Genomic DNA, 20,769 nt, shown 5'->3' with positions numbered 1-20,769 from the left:
AAAGAGCATATGATACTCTGCAGTTTACTTTTATATTTTGTTATGAACAAGATGGATATATATATTTATATATATATATATATATATATTTTTTTTTAAACAAATCCACTCAAGTACCACTAAAGCCAATAAACCAATTATTAATATTGTCATTAATATGCAATATTATGGATACTATCTTATGATAACAGATAAGAGAACAATCACCTTATATACCTAAAGGCTTTAGTTCCTCTGATTTTTATGCAATCTTTTTGTTCAACCCACTGATTTAAAGCTGAAAGTCTGGCGTTTAACTGCACTGTTTGATTTAAAATTCATTTTGTTAATATACAGAACCAAAATTAGAAAAAAAGTTGTCTCTGTTCAAATATTTATGGACCTAACAAATTAAAATAGGCCCTGGCATTTCAGGTACATGGAGGCCCAAACAGCCCACACCAGCCTACTAAATTCGGACTTTCTATGGCAACTTATAGCAGCCCCTCTGCATTTGCCAGATAGAGAGAGAGAGAGATAAAAGGTAGGTAGGTTTGAATAACTAGAAGGCATTAAGGGCAAAATGGCTCTATTAGTACCAAGTAGTAGAGTGGCACAACCAGGGTGACAGTTACATTTGCTGGCAAAACCCTGCTTGGAATTAGTTTGTAAATTATGGGCTGCAGCTACAACTTTCTGTTTTTTCCCCTTATTTTTAGGTCTATGTGACTGCTGATTTGTCTTGTATGACATTATAGAAGATTTTATTCTCATAAACTATTGTGACTTTAATTATAACTTTATAACAATGAGGTTATTTCGAAGGAACTATGGACCGCTCAAGCTGGCTATGGTGGGCATTGTTTTTGTGATATTTGTGTTCATCATGCACAAAGATGTTGGGAATGAAACGAAAGATGACCCTTGGATAAGAAACATAGTTGTGAGAAAAGATCAAATGATTGATATGATGATGGGGGCTGTGAACAATTTAAAGGATTCTATGCCAAAGCTCCAAATTATGCCCCCTGTTCAAGAAGCAGCACCTGTAGAGGACAAAAAGTCATGCCTACCTGGGTATTACACACCAGCAGAACTTCAATCATTTATGGAGAGACCACCACAAGAACCAAATAGCCCAGGTGCTGATGGGAAAGGATTTAAAAAGGACAGCTGGACCGAAGAGGAGGCAAAAGAAAAAGAAAAAGGATTTGACAAACATTGCTTCAATGCATATGCCAGCGATAGGATTTCCCTTCACAGAGCCTTGGGCCCTGACACCAGACCTCCAGAGTAAGAATCATTCATATTATATCTTTTCACAATATCAAAAACAAGACAAAAACATGAAAAATATTACTCAGCTGTAAACTGCAGTGCACTGTTTGCATATTTTATACTATATATGTTAGTATTACTTCTGCTTCAGTATTTTGAGTGACTTACTAAGATGCAAACTTCCTCTGGCATACACATATTATATATAATATATATCATGTCACCATATGTCTTAATTCAATTTATAAACAAAATAATAACTCTAATGTAAAACGACATCTCTTTCTTCAGCCATTCTTTTCTGTATTTCCTTTCAGTGCATATGCGCTTGTCTTGAAAATCCATGTATATAAACTCTTTCTACAAAGGACAGGATCTGTATCTATTCTTGCTCTTTGTGCCAAAATACCTGCTGCTTTCATTTCCTAATTAAAGGGTTGCTCACCTTTAAATAAACGTATAGTATGATGTAGAAAATGATATTCTGATACAATTTGCAATTGGTTTTCATGTTTTGTTATTTGTGGTTTATGAGTTATTTAGCTTTTTATTCAGCAGCTCTCCAGTTGGTTGCTAGGATCTAAATTACCCTAACAACCATGCACTGATTTGAATGATTGTAATATGAATAGAAGAGGCCTGAAAATAAAGATGAGTATTAAAAAGTAGCAATAGCAATATACTGTATTTGTAACCTTATAGAGCATTCAGTGACCTCCATTCAAAAGCTGGAAAGCAGAAGGCAAATAATTCAAAAACTAAAAAAAATTTAAGGAAAAAAATGAAGGCCAATTAAAAAGTTGCATAGAATTAGCTATTCCATAACACACGGCGAGGCCCATTTACTAAGGGTCGAATATCGGCGGGTTAATTAACCCTCAATATTCGGCCATCGAAGTAAAATCCTTCGACTTCGAATATTGAAGTCAAAGGATTATACTATTTGTTTCTCACCTAAGCGCAACTTTGGTTGTGCCTTGCACAACTCTTTGTAAGGGGCAATTGTGTTAGTAAATTAGAGTTTTACCAGTGTGTATAAGTAGTCTTTGAAACCAATAATGAAGAATTTTGTCATAACATAGAACCTAACATAGAACATAACTTGAGATTGAGGGAATCGCACTGTCTCTACAAACTCCAATGGAATAGATCAGGCCACACTGGAAACAAATTTTAACACTCCAGTTGGAATTTTAGGCTAAAGGCAAATAAGGTAGATCATAGGTAGCCCAAGGGTATTAACTCCAGCCTCTGTTCTTTATAAAAGCCAGTCATCAGACTGCATTTAACAATTGATGTATCTGTGGGAGCTTTTCTAGTGTAGCTGAAAGATTTGGGAAATCTTATATTCCACAGCATCCTTGCCTTGGCAGGTGTGTCCATAACAATAGGTCAAACAGTGTCTTCTCTGGGGGGGGGGGGGCTTTTCACTAAAACCAAGGAGAAAGACAAGTGCCTAAATCAATTTAATTTCAAATAGGGAAGCCACCCCCTTTCAGTAAATTCCCATTTGAAAACTATTAACCACAACAAACATTTTGAATACTGTAACAGCTGTCTCCATGGCTAGTCAATAGGAAAATGGAAGGAGCTCTCATGTGTCAAACATTTCCCCTGTTTGAACTAGAACGGAGGTTTGAGTTAAAAGATGTGAGTGTTGTACAATGCAGCCGAGTGAAAAAATCCTTCCCCTTCATATTTTTGATCATTGTTTTATGTTTAGAGGTTTGGCAACCATCCTCTCCCATAATGTGCGCAACTGTAGGGGATAGCATGCTTGGCATAAATAAAGGCTATAAAGCATTACAGGGTCAGCTTGTTTCAAATATGATCAGCTGACTGATGCAATGTGCTTTCAGTTAGTCGTGGGGAATGTTAATAAGCTTCTTCCTTTTCTTTCCCCATGTTACAGGTGCATTGAGCAGAAGTTCAAGCGCTGCCCTGCCCTGCCCACAACCAGTGTTATAATTGTCTTTCACAATGAGGCTTGGTCAACTCTTCTTCGTACAGTGTATAGTGTTTTATACACCTCACCAGCCATCCTGCTGAAAGAGATCATTCTAGTAGATGATGCCAGTGAAGATGGTAAGTTCCAGTGGCTAAGTGCCAGTGTAATTTTCTTTCATGATACATGTATGGACTTGTTATGGATCATTCTGTAATTTGGATCGTCATACCTTATGGGTCAAATTTACGATATTCGACTGCCGAATTGATATCCTTCGACTTCAAATATCGGATTTTAATCCATCGATCGAATGATTTTTCTTCGACCAAAAAGAGATAGCAAAGCCTATGGGGACCTTCCCCATAGGCTAACATTGACTTCGATAGGTTTTAGGTGACGAACTCGGGGGTCAAATTTTTTTTTAAAGAGACAGTACTTCAACTATCGAATGGTCGAATAGTCAAATGATTTTTAGTTTGAATCGTTCGATTCAAAGTCGAAGTCATAGTCGAAGGTCGAAGTAGCCCATTCGATGGTCGAAGTAGCCAAAAAAACATTCGAAATTCGAAGTTTTTTTTCCTCCATTCCTTCACTCGAGCTAAGTAAATGTGCCCCTAAGTCTACTAAAAAATAATTTAAACATTAAGGCACCCATTTACTAACAATCGAGACTCCGATTTTCTTTCCACAAATCTCGAAAAAATTTGTGGCTTTCCTATATACCTTAAAAGCTCTAAAAATTCTAAATTTATTATGTGTATAAAACACAAAAACCTCTAATGCAAAACAAGCTGGGGAAGGAAGATTAAGCAATAAGGCAAAGTGTGGAAGCATGGTAGCGGTGGCTTTCTGAGCAAAGTTTCTTATACATTAAAAAAATAGAAAAAATATAATAGCTGGGGTTGGATACACCTAAACATTCATAAGGAGATCATAAATTTCTCATCATCCTTTAAGACCCATTAAGTCAATTTGGTACATCTGGGGGCTTTTTAGCTGCAATTTAATATATTCTTTAATATGTTAATCTAGAGGATTGATGACATTTTTCCAGAATGGATCAAACTACATCCTTCCTCATTTTCTATATGCCTTTTATTGTATTTTGTCTTTCTTTCTTTACAGAATATCTGAAGGAAAAGCTGGACGACTACGTAAAGTCATTACAGATTGTGAAAATTGCAAGACAGAAAGAGAGAAAGGGATTAATTACAGCAAGGTTGCTGGGTGCCGGCATTGCCACGGGTGAAGTGTTGACCTTCCTGGATGCCCACTGTAAGTACTAAGACATTGTAGGCAGTAAATTGAGTTGATTAATAGGATATATGACACAGGGGGAGATGTTATCTTTCCTACCCAGGAGCTATCCAATATCTTGCCAACTAAAAGTCCCCTGTAGTAACACAGAAGAACATACAAGAAAGAAGTTTCTCAGCCACGTGCAGGTATTGAAAAACTCTGAAGTGAAACTTCTTCTTACACCTGAGTCAGTGTTTAAAGAGTTTTCCAAGAGTTAAAACATTTCTGGAATTGTCACTTTATGCCTTAATGCAAAGTATATTAGCGTTGAACTGATCTTTAATATAATGGTGTCTGAGCAGATTTAAGGGAGCGATATCTTACAAACTGCACATTTCATTCACTGACCATAATAACCTGGAAACTGTAATCTTACTGGTAACCAGGTGAATGTTTTCACGGTTGGCTGGAACCTTTGTTGTCAAGAATTGCAGAAGATCACACTGCTGTTGTCAGTCCATCCATCACAAGCATAAACCTTAACAACTTTGAATTTGCCAAACCCGTCCCATATGACAAAATGAACATCCGCGGAAAGTTTGACTGGAGTTTGTCGTTCGGCTGGGAAACAATTCCTGAAGCTGATGCGGAAATGAGAAAGAATGAAACCTACCCCATCAAGTAAGTAATACCGGTCAGATATTGAACAAGTCACCTCTTGGGCTTGGCCTGTCTTATAGTCCGTCTTACCACCAAGAAAATTCTAAGTACAGAAGATAATAACCGGAGAGCAAGTTTTTAGTTTTAAAATCGTATTTCATTATTTGCAGAAGGTCCTGCAGGAGATGGCTTCCTGCTGTTGGCCCCCCTCTCACCTTTTTGGCACTGGAGGGAGAAGTGCAAATTCAGCTCTTAAATTTACCAGCAGAATTCTGGTTATGTCTGGTAACCAGTGGGGCGCTGCTGTCGGAGGAGAGTTTCTCAACTTGCCTCATTTTTGTAGCGCCCCTGAAAAAGGGATGGAAATCATTTAAAATTATATCAAATGTTGAAATATTTATAACACTTATAAAAACATATACTGCTCATTTTGAATTTGATGCCAACAACATGTTCCAAAATTTGGGACAGGGGCAATAAAATACGGGAAAAGTTGTGTTATGCTAGAAAGAGTGGATCCCAGAGAGGCTAGATTTCTTAGACCACAAAACTGGTTAGGAGTACCCCACTCTGTGAATGGAGCAGATGAATAATGCAAGATAAAAATTGCAAGAAATTTTAGGATTTAATCATCTATAGTACATAATAATATGATGGGAGCTATTTACTAAAGTCTGATTTTTTTCTAGTCGGAGTTTTAAAGGGAAAACTTGAATTTTTCGAGATTTATTATAGAAAAAAAACCCAATCTCAAACTTGCCGAGGTCATGTAGAAGTCAAGGGCAGATGTCCCTTTTCCAACTGGAAGATATCGTGATCTGCGCTGGGTTTCATACAATAATCCAAATAATTTGTGGTGTCAAAGCGATTTGTAATCGATTCAAATTTTTTCAGGATTTTATTGATATTTTATAGAGTCTTTTTCCGCATTGAATTTTTTCAATTATTTTATTGATAAATAAGGTAAAATTGTGGATGGGAGTTTGGTCGAAGTTGTTTTAATAAAATAACCCCAATAAGATTCAGAGAAACCAAAGAAATCTCTGTACACAAGGGACAAGGCGGAAAACCAATAATGGCTGATCAGGATCTTCCTTCAAAACAAATCAAAATTTTAAATTCTTTTTGGAAAACAAAATAGGTGAAGGACCATCCGATTTCTTATCAGCACACAATTCAAAAGCCGGCATCTGTGATTATATTGGGGTGTATTAGTGTGCATGGCATAGGGAGCTTGCTCATCTGGGATGACACCATTAATGTTGAACAATATAAACAGATTTTTGGAGCAACATATACTGCCACCCAGACAACATTTTTCAGGGAAATCCTTAATTATTTCAGCAAAACAATGCCAAACCACATTCTGCACATATTACAGCAGCATTGCTCTGTAGTAAAAGAACCTGAGTGCTGACCTTACCTGCCTGCAGTCCAGACCTGTCACACATTGGAAACTTTTGGTGCATTAGAAAATTAAAGGAGACCCCAAACTGTTGAGCAACTGAAAACCTATATCAGGCAAGAATGGGACAACATTTTACTTTCAAAACTATAGAAATGAGTCTCCTCAGTTTCCAAACTGTTACCGAGTATACGGCACAGTTGGAAACATGCCCCTACTGAAATGTATTGCAGGCATCAAATTCAGAATGATCATATATTTGTCAGAGAACAATAAGAGAAAAACTAGAGTTTTTTTAACTATATAATCTGAATTTTTAGTGGAAAAAAAATTCGGGATAAAAATTCAGAAAAAAAACAACGATTCAGATTTTTGCTCAATTTTATTAAGTTTTTACCAGATTTGGATTTTGATAAATAAGCCCCCCCCCCAGACGTCTCACTGTGTAGGTTTGTTTGGCGCAGTTTCAATGACAAATAAAGTCTTGACTTGAACATTTCTCACTTTAAGCATTTGAGATGTTGTCTTTGTACCCCTTTCAATTAAATATTGACAAGCACCTTGTAACCGATTGGGTTTTCTAACCCAAGGGCATAAGAAACATAAATAAAGCAATTAAACTTTGAATGAAAATGCTTGCTTTAATTTGTTGTATATTGGATTCTAACAAGGGTCTCTTGCTATCCTAGGACTCCTGCATTTGCCGGAGGTCTGTTCTCCATATCCAAAGCCTACTTTGAACACATTGGCTCCTATGATGAAGATATGGAAATCTGGGGAGGAGAAAATGTGGAAATGTCTTTTAGGGTAATTTCTGCTTATGTCATTGGGGGGGGCATAAGGGTGGTAAAGGAGGGAGGGGCACACTACATACATCTATATGTGTTTATATTCTATTCTGTAGAATTTTGCATAAACACACCTATCGCATATCCAGACTCACAGGCATTTAAACAGATAGGGGTTTTACATTAACACTTAGGGGGTTATTTACTAAACTAGCAATGCCAAAAACCCCAAAAAACATGAATTTTTTGAGATTCATTATACTCTGAGGATTGAAAAAGTCAGAATCGGAACATCCGGCATCTCAGACCTGCCAAGGTTGAATATAAGTCAATGGGAGAAGTTCCAAAGATCTTTTGATCTGCCATGGATTTCTTGCAATAATCCGAGGATTTCTGAGGTTTTGGTCAAACATCTGAAAAATCTGAGTTTTTGGGTGGAAAATCTGAAAAATTCATACGATCCGTATTTTTCACGATTTTTTTCTGTTTTTTTCCCCGAATTTTTTTTTTTCGAAAAAGTGCATTAATAAATAAATCGAAAAAGTCAATCAGTTCTCCTATAATTCTTTAAACAAGATTATCTTCTGATCTCTGCTCACATATGTCACTCTGTATGTGACACGCTGTATGATAATGGGTGTTATGTGCTGGGACTCATGTCTGCACTCTGCTAATGGCACTTACCAATATTCCTCCAGGTCTGGCAGTGTGGCGGGCAGCTGGAAATTATTCCTTGTTCTGTGGTCGGTCATGTTTTCCGCACAAAGAGTCCTCATAGTTTCCCCAAGGGTATCCAGGTAATCATCAGGAACCAGGTGCGCCTGGCAGAGGTGTGGATGGATGACTACAAATTAATATACTACCGGAGGATTGTGGATGCTGCAAAAATAGTTAAAGAGGTAGGTCTAATGAATACATAGTTCTCAATTTTGTGTTTGTATAAGTCTGTGTGTGTGTGTATTATATTGGAGCCTTTACATTTTATAATAATAATATTTTTATTTTTGTACCTGTCCCTTCATAGTTAGAACCTCTCACAAAAGCCCAATAACAGCAGGATTCTAGACCCACTGCAAACTTTTTTTTATGGCATTATCCCCCCACAATATTAATACAGACATTACTGATGGTTAGGGGGTTGGTGGCGCACCTGGGTTCCCACAAACAATATAAGCCAGATGGACAGCAAAACCATCACCATCGGTGACTCTAATCGGACGGCGGCCTGGGGTGGGTCCCACCATCTTCCTGTGCTTCCCATGCATCCCTTAAAGGGGACCCTTCACCCATGTTTTATCACATCAGTCAAGCAAAATTTACTTTAATTATACAATATAAAATATTTGACTCTTGTTTCCTTCAGTCTGGGAATTCATAATTATAGCAAGCAGGCAGCAGCCATTTTGTGGACATTGTTATTAAGACAAGCCTTGCATCATCTCAGAATCTTGTTTGTGCACTAGAATGGGGGACCTGATGTCCATCCCCATGCCCTGGCTACACAATTAAATGGCAAAGAGAGCGGGGGAATGTGGGGAGAGCAGTGACATGTAGAAAGTGCTGAATGGAAAGTGAAAGTAATTGTCTGCCCCACCTCCATGCCTAAGGCATAGAGGAGGGGCAGACAATATTTGATTGACAGCGGAGATTTTTAAATGATCTTACAACAGCTATGTTGAATGTTTTAATAAAAAATAGAAATTGGATTTCATGTTTATTATACAGCTTTTTGTGTCTGGGTGACGGGTCCACTTTAAAGGAATATTAAAGCTTTGCTAAATAAGCATGCCTAAAATGTTGTACATTATGGGGCATATTTATTTTGCTGTGTAAAAAATGGCAGGCTAATACACCACACATCGCCATGCTTCGCTGTGTAATAAACGGTATAAAATTTTTATGAGTTTTTTCTTATGTGACTTCTACCAGAAGCAATGTAAAATAACGGTTTCAAATCTGGTGTTGCATAGCGTAAAATGATTTTTTACACCATTGATTTTTACACCATTTTGGTGCAAATTTCGTTTTATACAACATTATAAAGTTCCGGGATTCTGTACCAGCCTAAGACAACCACACACCTTTAGCAGTAAAGATGCCCCAGTAGCTCCCCATCTTCTTTTCTGCTGATTCACGTCACATGCTCTGTGCTGATGTCACTTACTGAGCTTAGGGATCCACTCACAATATACAGTACATATAGAATATAAATGTCACAATATAAGACTGATAATATAGTAATTAATACAGATAATTACTACATAGCAGCACAGAAACCAGTGCAATTAGCATCAGAATTTAATAATGAGCCTTGTAGCATCAGCTTATATTACAGACAAACCTCATTTTCTGCTGGATAATTTGTAACAACCCTTAAGCTTAGCTTCTCAACAGCTGTTCAGAGCCCACTGAGCATGTGAGTGTCATGGATACTTTCCAAGATGGTGACCCCCTGTGACAAGTATGAAATCCTGGTAGTCCTGGTAGGTGCCTATGTTGGCGCATAACACAGATAAAGTGAGTATTTGACCTGATAATAGGCAGTGATTTTATTAATGAAGGAAGACAATACAGCAGTATCAAAAAATACACAAGTCCTTATTATCAGGCCAGTGGTTGGAGGCAGGAAATTAGTGCAGGCAGTGCTCAACACACAGTCCGGAGTTCAGTTCCAGGTGATTCCTGACAGCATTTTTAGCTGTATTCAGTTTAATGGTTTAGTTCTCCTTCACATTCTAAAAATACAGAGCACTGTGCATGGATGCTGTCTGAAATCCTGCCTAAGGCACAGGGGGTTGATTCCTTTATACACTTTTCACCTTGATATCTAAGTGTTTCTTTGGAGTACTCCACTCAGGAACCCTGTACATTTTAGTAAGTACTATGAGAACTGCTTCCACTGTGGGATACTGCAGGGCAGGATTTACATAGGAGAACCACTTATGGAAGGCTTGTGATATGCAAAGCACCATTCATACATTCAGCTTGTTGATAACAGAATTTGCAGAATTTACATTTCCTTGATTGGAGATCTTTAATCCTAATCTAACATCTAGTGTTAGGAAACAGCAGTGGCCTACAGATTCATGTGTAAAGTGAAATGAACATCCCTATCCTCCTCAGTGCTTATTATCAGAGCCGGCAGGCTGATTTTTTATTCGTACCCATGCTTTCCAATGTTTTATTGTCATATATGTCATTGATTTTGTAGAAATCCTTCGGGGATGTTTCTAAAAGACTCAAGTTGAGAGCAGACTTGCACTGTAAGAATTTCACATGGTACCTTGAAAATATCTATCCTGAATTGTTTGTACCTGACCCGCATCCTATATATTCCGGTGGGGTAAGTGATGTGCCCTCATTTTGTCCAAAATATAGGCTAAATTGGCCTACAGATGTTTAGATTGTAAAATTGTGCTTGCAGGGTCTGGCAGGGCCAGAACTAGGGGTAGGCAAAAGAGGCACCTGCCTAGGGCACAACTATGCGGGGGCGCTGGGATGTACCTGTTCAAGGTTGTTCTGTCTATTCCTAGTCCAGATTCACTCCCCTCTGCCACTCTTGCCTCCCTCCTCGCTCTGTCGTTCTCCCCTCCCTACATCCCTCCCCTCTGATGCTCACTGCTACCTCCCTTCCCTGCCCTTCCTCCCTCCCCTTCGTTGCCCTTCCCCTCCGTTATGGCGCATGCGCGCTCACTCACGAGCACGCTGGGGGGGGGTTAGATGACCAGGTTGTCTAGTGCTCCCAGTTGGCTCAGCCCTGTAACACTTGTTTTTTTTAAATCATTATAAGATCCCTGTTTGCTATAAATAACTGTAAAGTATATGCTAGTGTTATTAAAATGAATGATGATGATGATTATGAGATATAACAGCATAATAGCACTGCAGCTTGAGGCACACCCTTGTTTCTATGGGTAGTGTGCTACTTACTGTATGTGTGTCAGGTGCAACAGTAAGATTTGATGAATCTGTAAGCCAAGCATATACTGTGTAGTGTTTCTGCATACTTATTGAACTTTGCTTGCACATTGATAACGTCGGAATTCAATTGTGGGGTATGTCTAATTCCTGCTAATTAGTGATGGGCGAATTTATTCGCCAGGCGAGAATTCGCGGCGCATTTGCGCGATTCACCGCCAGCGAATAAATTCGCGAAACGCCCGCAAAAATACGCGGCAAAAATTTGCGGCAAAAATTTGCCAGCGTCAAAAATTGGGGGGCCGACGTCAAAAACGGGCTCCGGCGTCAAAAACGAGACGCCGGCGCCGTTTCGCAAATTTTTCTCCGTTTCGCGAATTTCGCAACGAAATTCGCGAATTTTTTGGCGAAGCGAAACGGCGCAAATTCGCCCATCGCTACTGCTAATTGAACTTACTGCTCCTAGCTTTCTGCATCTCACCATCCAACTCTGCTGCAAATCTTTGTATTACCATTGCCAATTATTCAATTGTGGGGTAGGTGTTAAAATGCATCAGTTTACGTTTATCTAGCAATTTGTTGCTTGCTTTAGTGAATAGTTTGGTATGTCCATTTTATTGATATTGATGTCTGTTAGATGACCAGACAGAGATTCTTCTAACTTGTCTTAATTAATCAATTGCTGGCCCTCACCCATGTGACCCTCTTGCTGTATATCAGGACATTCATTCTAGGGGAAGCATAGCAGGGGTGAGCATGGCAGGAGAGCCATGGCAGATTTAACAACTTAAGTCCATCAAGTTAAAGTACAGAAAGTTTAAGTACAACATATACAGTAGAGTTAGACAGAGTTGAACAGCAGTTGGATCAGAGTTGGACTGGAATCTCCAAGCAAACACTGGACATCACTGCTCAACAATTCTTCTATCAACAAGATAAAACGGATTATACTGTCCAACTATGTTTAATCTGATTGCCTTCTTTTTCTCTCTCTCCTCTATACTTCTGCATATATCCTCTGCACTCCAACATCCATCAAACTATCCTGAAATTGAAATCTCCTCTTCACTGCTCCCATCACCCTCTCTCAATCTAAGCACACTATCTTGTATTGTTAAATCTATTATCCCCTCTCATCCCATCAAACAATACACTGCTCGCACTGTCAAATCTAGGTCACACCTTGTCTCACTCTCATTATTACTGTTACTTGCAGCTGGGGATATCTCCCCAAACCCTGGTCCAACTCACTCATTTGTACCCTCACTTATTCCTACTCTCAGGCATTCAACAAGGTCTTTTCCAGTCGCTCAGACTTTACGCACTTCTAATCTTGCAAACCTTATTCACATAAAACCAGCACCCTCCCTGCCTTTCTCATGTGCCCTCTGGAACGCACGGTCAATCTGCAATAAACTAACAGCAGTCCATGACCTCTTTATAGCTAAATCCCTTCACCTTCTTGCAATCACTGAAACATGGCTCTCCCCCTCAGACACTGCTTCACCTGCTGCCCTCTGCTATGGAGGCTTCTCACTTACTCACACTCCTAGACCGGATGGCCGTCATGGCGGTGGGGTGGGATTTCTTCTCTCCCCCAAATGTAGGTTTCAAAATCCTACTATACCGACTTCTCTCTCCTTCACTTCTTTTGAAGTCCACAGCATACGTTTGTTTTCTCCAATCTCTCTGCGTGTTGCTGTCATATATCGCCCCCCAGGTCCCTACTCCACCTTCTTGGATCACTTTGCTGCCTGGCTTCCATACTTTCTCTCCAGTGAGACACCTGCTCTCATTTTAGGGGACTTCAACATCCCCATTGACAACTCTGCTTCTGCTGCCACCTCTAAACTTCTCTCTCTAACAGCTTCGTTTGGTCTCTCTCAGTGGACCGACTCACCTACCCACACCGAGGGTCATGCTCTTGACCTTATATTCTGCCACTCATGCTGCCCATCCAACTTAATTAACTCTCCCTACCCTCTGTCTGACCATCATCTACTCTCCTTTCAGATACTGCTTTCACCTGCACCTTCACAACCATCTCTCTCTACCCACACGTATAGAAACCTTAATGCCTTTGAACCACAACAATTATCAACAGTATCAGCACAATCCATATCTCATATTAATACTCTCTCCTGTCCCAATATGGCAGCTTCTCTCTACAACGATGCCCTTTCAACAGCACTTGACTCCCTTGCACCTTCTACCACCCGTCACAGCCGGCCAGCTAAACCCCAACCCTGGCACACTAGTGTAACACGGTACCTCAGAAGATGTAGTAGATCAGCTGAGCGATGGTGGAGAAAGTCACGAACTGATCCTGACTTCATCCATTTCAAATTCATGCTCTCCTGCTATAACCGAGCTCTATCATTAGCCAAAGAACAATACTTCTCTTATCTAATATCTACTATGTCCTCCAAACCACAGCAGCTGTTTGCCACATTTAACTCACTCCTATGCCCCCCTCCACCTCCTCCACCTATTAATGTTACTGCCCAAGACCTTGCTCATTTCTTTAATGAAAAAATCGATCTCATTAGGCTGAGCATACCGTCCGACAACAATCTCAGACCAACGCGCAGTCCACTCACATCTACTTTGCACTCCTTCACCCCTGCAACTCTAGATGAAGTTAGCAAACTTCTAGCCAGCTCAAAACCCACCACCTGCTCTCTTGACCCCATACCCTCTCGCCTTCTCCACCCAATCTCTGATACACTCTCTCCTGCACTTACCCACCTATTTAATCTTTCACTCTCTACTTGTACCTTTCCATCATTATACAAACAAGCACTAATCACTCCTATCCTCAAAAAACCTTCCCTTGATCCCAGCTCTCCCACTAACTATCGACCGGTCTCCCTTCTTCCATTTGCATCCAAATTACTAGAAAGGCTTGTTTACAAACGCCTGATCCAGCATCTCACTCACAACTCCCTTCTCGACCCATTGCAATCTGGCTTCCGCCCATCACACTCGACTGAAACTGCACTCACCAAAGTAACCAATGATCTTCTATTGGCAAAGTCTAAAGGTCATTATTCCATTCTAATCCTTCTAGATCTCTCTGCAGCCTTTGACACAGTTGACCACACACTCCTCCTTGACATTCTACACTCATCTGGCATTCGGGACACTGCTCTTTCATGGTTTACATCTTATCTGTCTGACCGTTCCTTTAAAGTTTCCTTCTCTAACTCTACTTCTACTACTTTCCCACTCTCTGTTGGAGTTCCTCAAGGCTCTGTTCTTGGCCCCCTGCTGTTCTCGCTCTATACAACTTCACTAGGAAAACTCATTCAGTCATTTGGACTTCAGTATCAACTTTATGCTGATGACACCCAACTCTACTTGTCTACTCCTGATCTTTCTAATTCTGTCCTTTCCCAAGTCACAAACTGTCTCTCTGCTGTCTCCTCCTGGATGTCACAGCGCCACCTGAAACTGAACCTTTCTAAAACAGAACTCATCATATTACCTCCAAGATCTTCCCCTGTCCCTCAGATATCACTCACCGTAAACAACACCACCTTTCATTCCACCACACAGGCATGCTGCCTAGGAGTCATCTTAGACTCTCATCTGTCTTTTTCACCACACATTCAAACACTTGCAAAATCTTGCCGTATTCAACTGCGCAACATTGCTCGAATACGACCATATCTCAGTTCAGAATCAACTAAAACACTGATTCAGTCTCTCATCATCTCCCGCCTTGATTACTGCAACTTACTCCTCACAGGTATTCCAACAAGTCACCTTTCAAAACTCCAATCTATTCTAAACGCGGCCGCTAGACTCATTCATCTAGCTCGCCGCTCAACATCAGCTGCTCCCATATGTATGTCCCTTCACTGGCTCCCAATCTCTTCTAGAATCAAATTCAAATTACTTACACTCACATTCAAGGCCCTTAATAATGAAACCTCTCCCTATATTTCATCTCTAATCTCCAAATACACTCCTTCACGAAACCTACGCTCTGCTTCTGATCTTCGCCTCACTTTTCCTCTGGTCACTTCTGCCCATTCTCGTCTACAAGACTTCTCTCGGGCTTCTGCTTTTCTCTGGAACTCTCTGCCACAAGCTGTCAGACTTTCTCCTTCCTTCCAAACTTTCAAGCGCTCCTTAAAGACCCATCTGTTTAAAGAGGCCTATTCCATGTACCTTAATTAATCATTGCTGTATCAAAAATGACAAAGTGTTTATACAATCCTAATGTCTCAATTGTACCCTAACCTTTTAGTTTGTAAACCCTATTGTACTCTGTAATCCTTGTCTGTTATCCACCATTTATTCCCTGTTTGCTATAACTGCAGTAAAGCACTGCGTATCTTGACAGCGCTATATAAATAAATGATGATGATGATGATGATGATTTGGCATTTAATGACCTTTTATAAACATAAATGCCATAGATTATGAGGGAAACAAACATGAAACAAAGAGTTCAGGGAGGGGGAGTGTTAATTATTTGATGCATTTTATATACTGCACTTAAATAAGTTTAATGTTTGGCCTGCCTCCCTCTTGGTAAGCCCCTAACTCAAACTTCTACTAAAATGTAGTAACATTTGATAATAATAATAATAATACAATAGTATGGCTGCTATGCCTTTGGGGACCAGGAGATGTAGGAAGATTTGTGAAACTAAGTTTATGCAAAGTGAACTTCTTTCCCCACAAGGCTGATGCCAAATGTAACACTTTGGCCTGAAGTCAGCTCTTTCAATCCCCATCAGAGGGAGCGTTTCTCAATGTTGCTCTCTGATGGCTACCTTCACCTTTAAAGGAGAAGGAAAGGTGGAAACTAAGTAAGCCTTATTAGAAAGGTCCACCTAAATATACCAGTAAACCCTCAAAGTAATGCTGCTCTGAGCCCTCTGTCAAAAGAAACACTGCATTTCTTTCCTTCTATTGTGTATACATGGGCTTCTGTATCAGACTTCAGACATGTCATGCATGTGGAAAGAAAGCCTTTATAAGATTTACTTTTTCCTTGCAGGTTATAAATGAAGGGACACAGAACTGCCTTGATGTGGGGGAGAACAATGGTGGTGAAAAGCCACTAATAATGTATCCATGCCACGGAATGGGTGGCAACCAGGTATGTTGGCGGCGCCATTACTTGTATGGAAATAGAATTAGATGATGAGCCGGGCAAGGTACAAGCAGGTCCAATGCAGCAATGTCAAGTCCCCCAACTTAGAAAACAAGATATGTGTAACATTTGCTGTGTATGTGGCAAATGTGTGTTCTGTATTAGTAGAAGCACATTATAGAAGTGAGGAGATATTTTATTTATGATTGCCCACATTGAACCTTTGTAGCAAACCTTATTCCACGTATTATCATAGACTTTATATGTGTATGATTGTAGTGTTCAGCTTAATCACTGGCAGAGAATAGATATAGCACATTGTTACCCAGCAAAAACCTGCAAGAATGTATAATGCAACATGCTGCTATATATAAAGCAAAGGACACCATTACATAAGATTGTGCATATACAGGCATGAGACCTGTTATCCAGAATGCACAGGACCAGGGGCGTTCTAGATCTTCATACCTTAAGTCTACTAGAGAAACATTAAATAAACTGGTTTTGCTTCAATTTTGGAGCTTTCTGGATGACATGTTTCTGGATAACGAATTCCATACCTGTATTGAAAAATATATATAAACTGAACAGATAACCCTGAACAGACTCCCTTTATCAAACATGATGGGCACTTACAAAATCCATTTATAGACTTAAAAGGTTGAATTTAATGGGCGTGGGTCTTTTTTTCAACCTAATTTACAATGTAATTTACATATTCCCACCCCTTACATTGAGATTATTATACTAAATACTCAATTATTTCTAAGAAATCAACCAATGCCATACAGATCATAATCTGTGGGGGGGGGGGGCAGCAAGATTTGGTCAAAGTTTAAACAAATCTACCTGTCCCTTCACACTGCTTTGCTGTTGCTTGATACACGTTACATAATTTTCTTTAAGTAATGTACGTTTTTGCACAAGTTGCGGAAATTGCAGACGTTTAGGGGACCCAATGATCTTGCGATGGGGGTCAAAAGATATTTCTGTGGGGCCAATAATTAGTCAGAAGTAGTTCATATAAATAATTAATTAAGTGGCAAATACGTCAGTCAGTTTATTGGGGGTCAGTTTCATTTATCTTAAGATTTCTTTTTTCATTTATTGGTGCTCAGTGGAGCTTTTCCCTTTAGAAGGATATTTTTACTGTGAAATACTGGTGTTACTGTTCCTTTAAGCTTCTCTGCATTGTCTTTGCTTCATATGCAAGTTACATATATTTTATTCAGGTTACGGTAAGTTCCTAAGCAATTCGGGGCAGGGTAAATTACGCAATTTTTTAATTTTCTTGACATGTCTGGGCCCCTTTCCAATGCAGATTTTCTCTGGACCCGGCACAACAGTACCCCCTCTCCCCTTCTGCATCCAGCCCTGCCTATATGTAAAAGAAACAGATTGTAACAATCGTTTGTAACCATCCCCTGCATGTAAAAAGATGAGTCTCACAATCCCATCTAATTACTGTAAATCAAATGTATAGCGTCTGACTTGATGTTAGTAGAAGGCTGTTACAGGTAATATCAGATACGTTTGTGACACATGGGTTCCTTAAAAGGGGATCTTGTGATACAAAAAGTAAAAGAATTGGATAGACAGGTGTTTTTACAGGATAAGAATCCAGACAGTACCGTAAATTGCCCTGTATTTCATTTATACATATGTACAGATAGGACCAAATGATACACAGTAGCTGATTATATTACAGGATTCTTCGGAATATGGCCCCCCATCTGAGTAACAATGGATAGGCTATAAAACAGTGGATAGGCTATAAAAACACTGCACTGCATTGTATATATTTTACATTTCTCCATGTACAAAAAGGTTTCTTTTAAAGCAACATCAACATGTCTGATTGTGTTTGGTTAAAACTCTGCAACAGTACCATCCAAATATGCATACATATTTTAAACTTTGGAGCATATTATCACATGATTACCCAAATGTGCTGGATTTTCAGTTAATTCCTATGCCATCATTTTACCTGTGGGCCACATCCAATTGTAAAAATTGTTGGGAAGCCACAAAAGAATGAAAAGAAGTTCCTTGGTGATGCCAAGGAACGGGTTGTGATAATCTAATTCAGGGGTCCCCAACCTTTTTTACACGTGAGCCACATTCAAATTTAAAAAGATTTGGGAGTAACACAAGCATGAAAAAGTCCCTTGGGATGCCAAATAATGGCTGTGATTGCCAATTTGGTAGCCCCTATGTGGACTAGCAGCCTACATGAGCTCTACTTGGCACTATACTTACTTTTCAAGCAATTAAAACCTGCTTCCAAGCCAGGAATTCAAAAATAAGCACCTGCTATTTGACCACTTATGCCTGAAAAGCTTTCCTTTGAGACAGTAATTTCAAAATTGGAACTTAAGCTGGCCATACATGGGCCGATATGCAGACCAAGTCGGCAGTTTATTGGCCCATGGGTGAGGCCCTCCGACGGGCTTCCACAATCGGTATCTGGACGAAAGTCAGCCAGATGTTGATCGGGCAGGGCTAAAAATCCCGTCGGCTCGCGAACCCCATCTGTTTGTTAGTGCAATCCTGCGAATCCGACCACCCGTATTGCTGACATTCTGATCCGATCGTTGGGTCCTAGGGCCCAAGATTTGATTAGCCCAATATTGCCCACCTCAATGTGGGCATATCGGGTTACGCCAAACTAGTGGATTTCTACATGTATGGTCACCTTTACTTTGAGGCCACTGTGAGCCATATCATGTTGCTAACAGGCCACGGATTAGGGATCAATGAAAATGCTGGGACTTTTATAAAAGAAACTCAATGGACATTGGCAAGAAAGGATGACCTTGCCCAGGATTTACCCAGTGTGGGAATGTGAAGCAACTGTGGTGAATGAACCGAGATTATAATCTATGGATTTCTAAGAAATGCTAGAAATCTTGGTTCCAGGTCTTACGCCCCACTGCTCCTTTTAGCGTCATTCAGAGCTGTTTCTATGGTCCTTCATATAAACTGCTGTTATTATATTTTTTTTAAGCATAATATTTCTGTTTCTCTGCAGTACTTCGAATATAGCACACACAAGGAGCTGCGCCACAACACAGAAAAAGCGCTATGTCTGCGTTCCAAATATGGTCCAGGGTACGTGTCGATGGAAGAGTGCCAGTACAAGGGAAAACAGACAACTGTGCCAGACAATGAAGAATGGCACTATACAAAGGTATGAAAAAATACTTTTAGTCACCTCCTCTCTAATACACTAAACAGCATGCAGCTTGCTGGCAGTTCATCCGTGTAGAAACAAATGATCATCTGGTAAATTTCAGACAAGTTGAGATGCACTTTTTTTTAACTATATTACATTTTTTTCCATCAGCCTCAATAACATTAGCATTTGATTTACTGGATGTAAGCATGAGTTAGCACCACCCTCTAAGGGTCCCAAACTATGGTACTTGGAACAGTAGCAGGGGTGGCTCAATCTCAAGGCTTTTTAGAGCGAGACTTTGGGGTGAATGTCCATTTCTAGATACTCCCAGCTTAAAGGTCAGGGCAAATATGTATTGGCTCTCCTAGATATTCTTAAGATTATGAAATAATGACTCATTGACTATTTTTTTCCTATATCTGTATCCATTTCATGAACTAAGGGGGCAATAAACCAGGGTAAGATATTTAAGGTGGGTCCTGGCCAAAGGTTGCACTTTCAAGTGGGACTTGAAATGAAAAACTTTGACAACTACTTCTTTAAGTGAACCTGGAGAAACTCCTCCCCAAGTCAGGTGTGAACTTCAAGAATGTGTCCTTGGGCTCTGAGCTTTACACCTTGTTTACTATTCCTTACAAGGTGTTGTGGAGTGTGTATAGACATAAGTGTCTTTTGTATATCATGATAAAGCATGCACAAATGTGTAGCCATTTTAAATCTTTACATCTGTGCATTCCTTTGTAAAAGAGTAATACAATCACTATCGGTGTGATTCATCACTAACCATAGCTCAGTCTTTGAAATCCAACCTTTTTTCTCCATACAGGATCATTTATTTAAAAATGTGGGTTCCAATATGTGTTTGACAGCACAAGGCGATCACCCGTCCACTGCAGAATGCAACCCTGCAGACATTCACCAACGCTGGAGTTTCAATTAACTCTTTGAACTGATGGGTGATAGTAGTTCCAGCAACCAATATGTCTTTTTTAGGCACTGGACCTTAGGAAAGGATCCTTCAGTGACCAAAGTGACCTTTTTTTGATGTTTCTTCAAAAATATAAGAAAACACTCCTTTTGTCCTTCACAGATGTCTCTATTTTTTCAAAGATGTGCCTTATACAAGGAATGGAAAACAAGATAATCCATAAAACCATGCAAATAATATGACCAGAGGTTTTACTGCTGCACTAAAATTCTATTGTCCTGAAACAAATGAAATCATGGTGTCAAATCTGCTCTTTCTCTCCACCATCAAATTATTTT

The 20,769-nt window shown here is 39.7% G+C and overlaps 1 protein-coding gene across 1 annotated transcript; it reads left to right on the top strand.

The window, feature by feature from the left end:
- The first annotated feature begins 683 nt into the window (after positions 1-683).
- Positions 684-20,480, top strand: galnt6.2.S (UDP-N-acetyl-alpha-D-galactosamine:polypeptide N-acetylgalactosaminyltransferase 6 (GalNAc-T6), gene 2 S homeolog). The gene is made up of 10 exons (XM_018250107.2): positions 684-1,272; positions 3,170-3,342; positions 4,331-4,480; positions 4,891-5,125; positions 7,199-7,316; positions 7,996-8,196; positions 10,509-10,640; positions 16,230-16,331; positions 19,357-19,515; positions 20,330-20,480. Exons 1-10 carry the CDS (start codon positions 788-790, stop codon positions 20,441-20,443), a joined length of 1,869 nt encoding a protein of 622 aa, XP_018105596.2. The 5' UTR covers positions 684-787; the 3' UTR covers positions 20,444-20,480.
- The last annotated feature ends 289 nt before the right edge of the window (positions 20,481-20,769 follow it).

The sequence above is a fragment of the Xenopus laevis genome, chromosome 2S (genome assembly GCF_017654675.1).
Source record: "Xenopus laevis strain J_2021 chromosome 2S, Xenopus_laevis_v10.1, whole genome shotgun sequence".
Lineage (NCBI taxonomy): Eukaryota > Metazoa > Chordata > Amphibia > Anura > Pipidae > Xenopus > Xenopus laevis.
The sequence above is the reverse complement of the archived record's forward strand: the minus strand, read 5'-3'. Positions and strand labels throughout refer to the sequence as shown.

Bases quoted from the DNA above. Each gene is read 5' to 3' on its own strand.
- galnt6.2.S (XM_018250107.2), top strand. From the start codon at position 788: ATGAGGTTATTTCGAAGGAACTATGGACCGCTCAAGCTGGCTATGGTG. The intron at 7,317-7,995 runs GTAATTTCTGCT...ATATTCCTCCAG, and splicing joins ATGTGGAAATGTCTTTTAGG to GTCTGGCAGTGTGGCGGGCA. The intron at 16,332-19,356 runs GTATGTTGGCGG...GTTTCTCTGCAG, and splicing joins ACGGAATGGGTGGCAACCAG to TACTTCGAATATAGCACACA.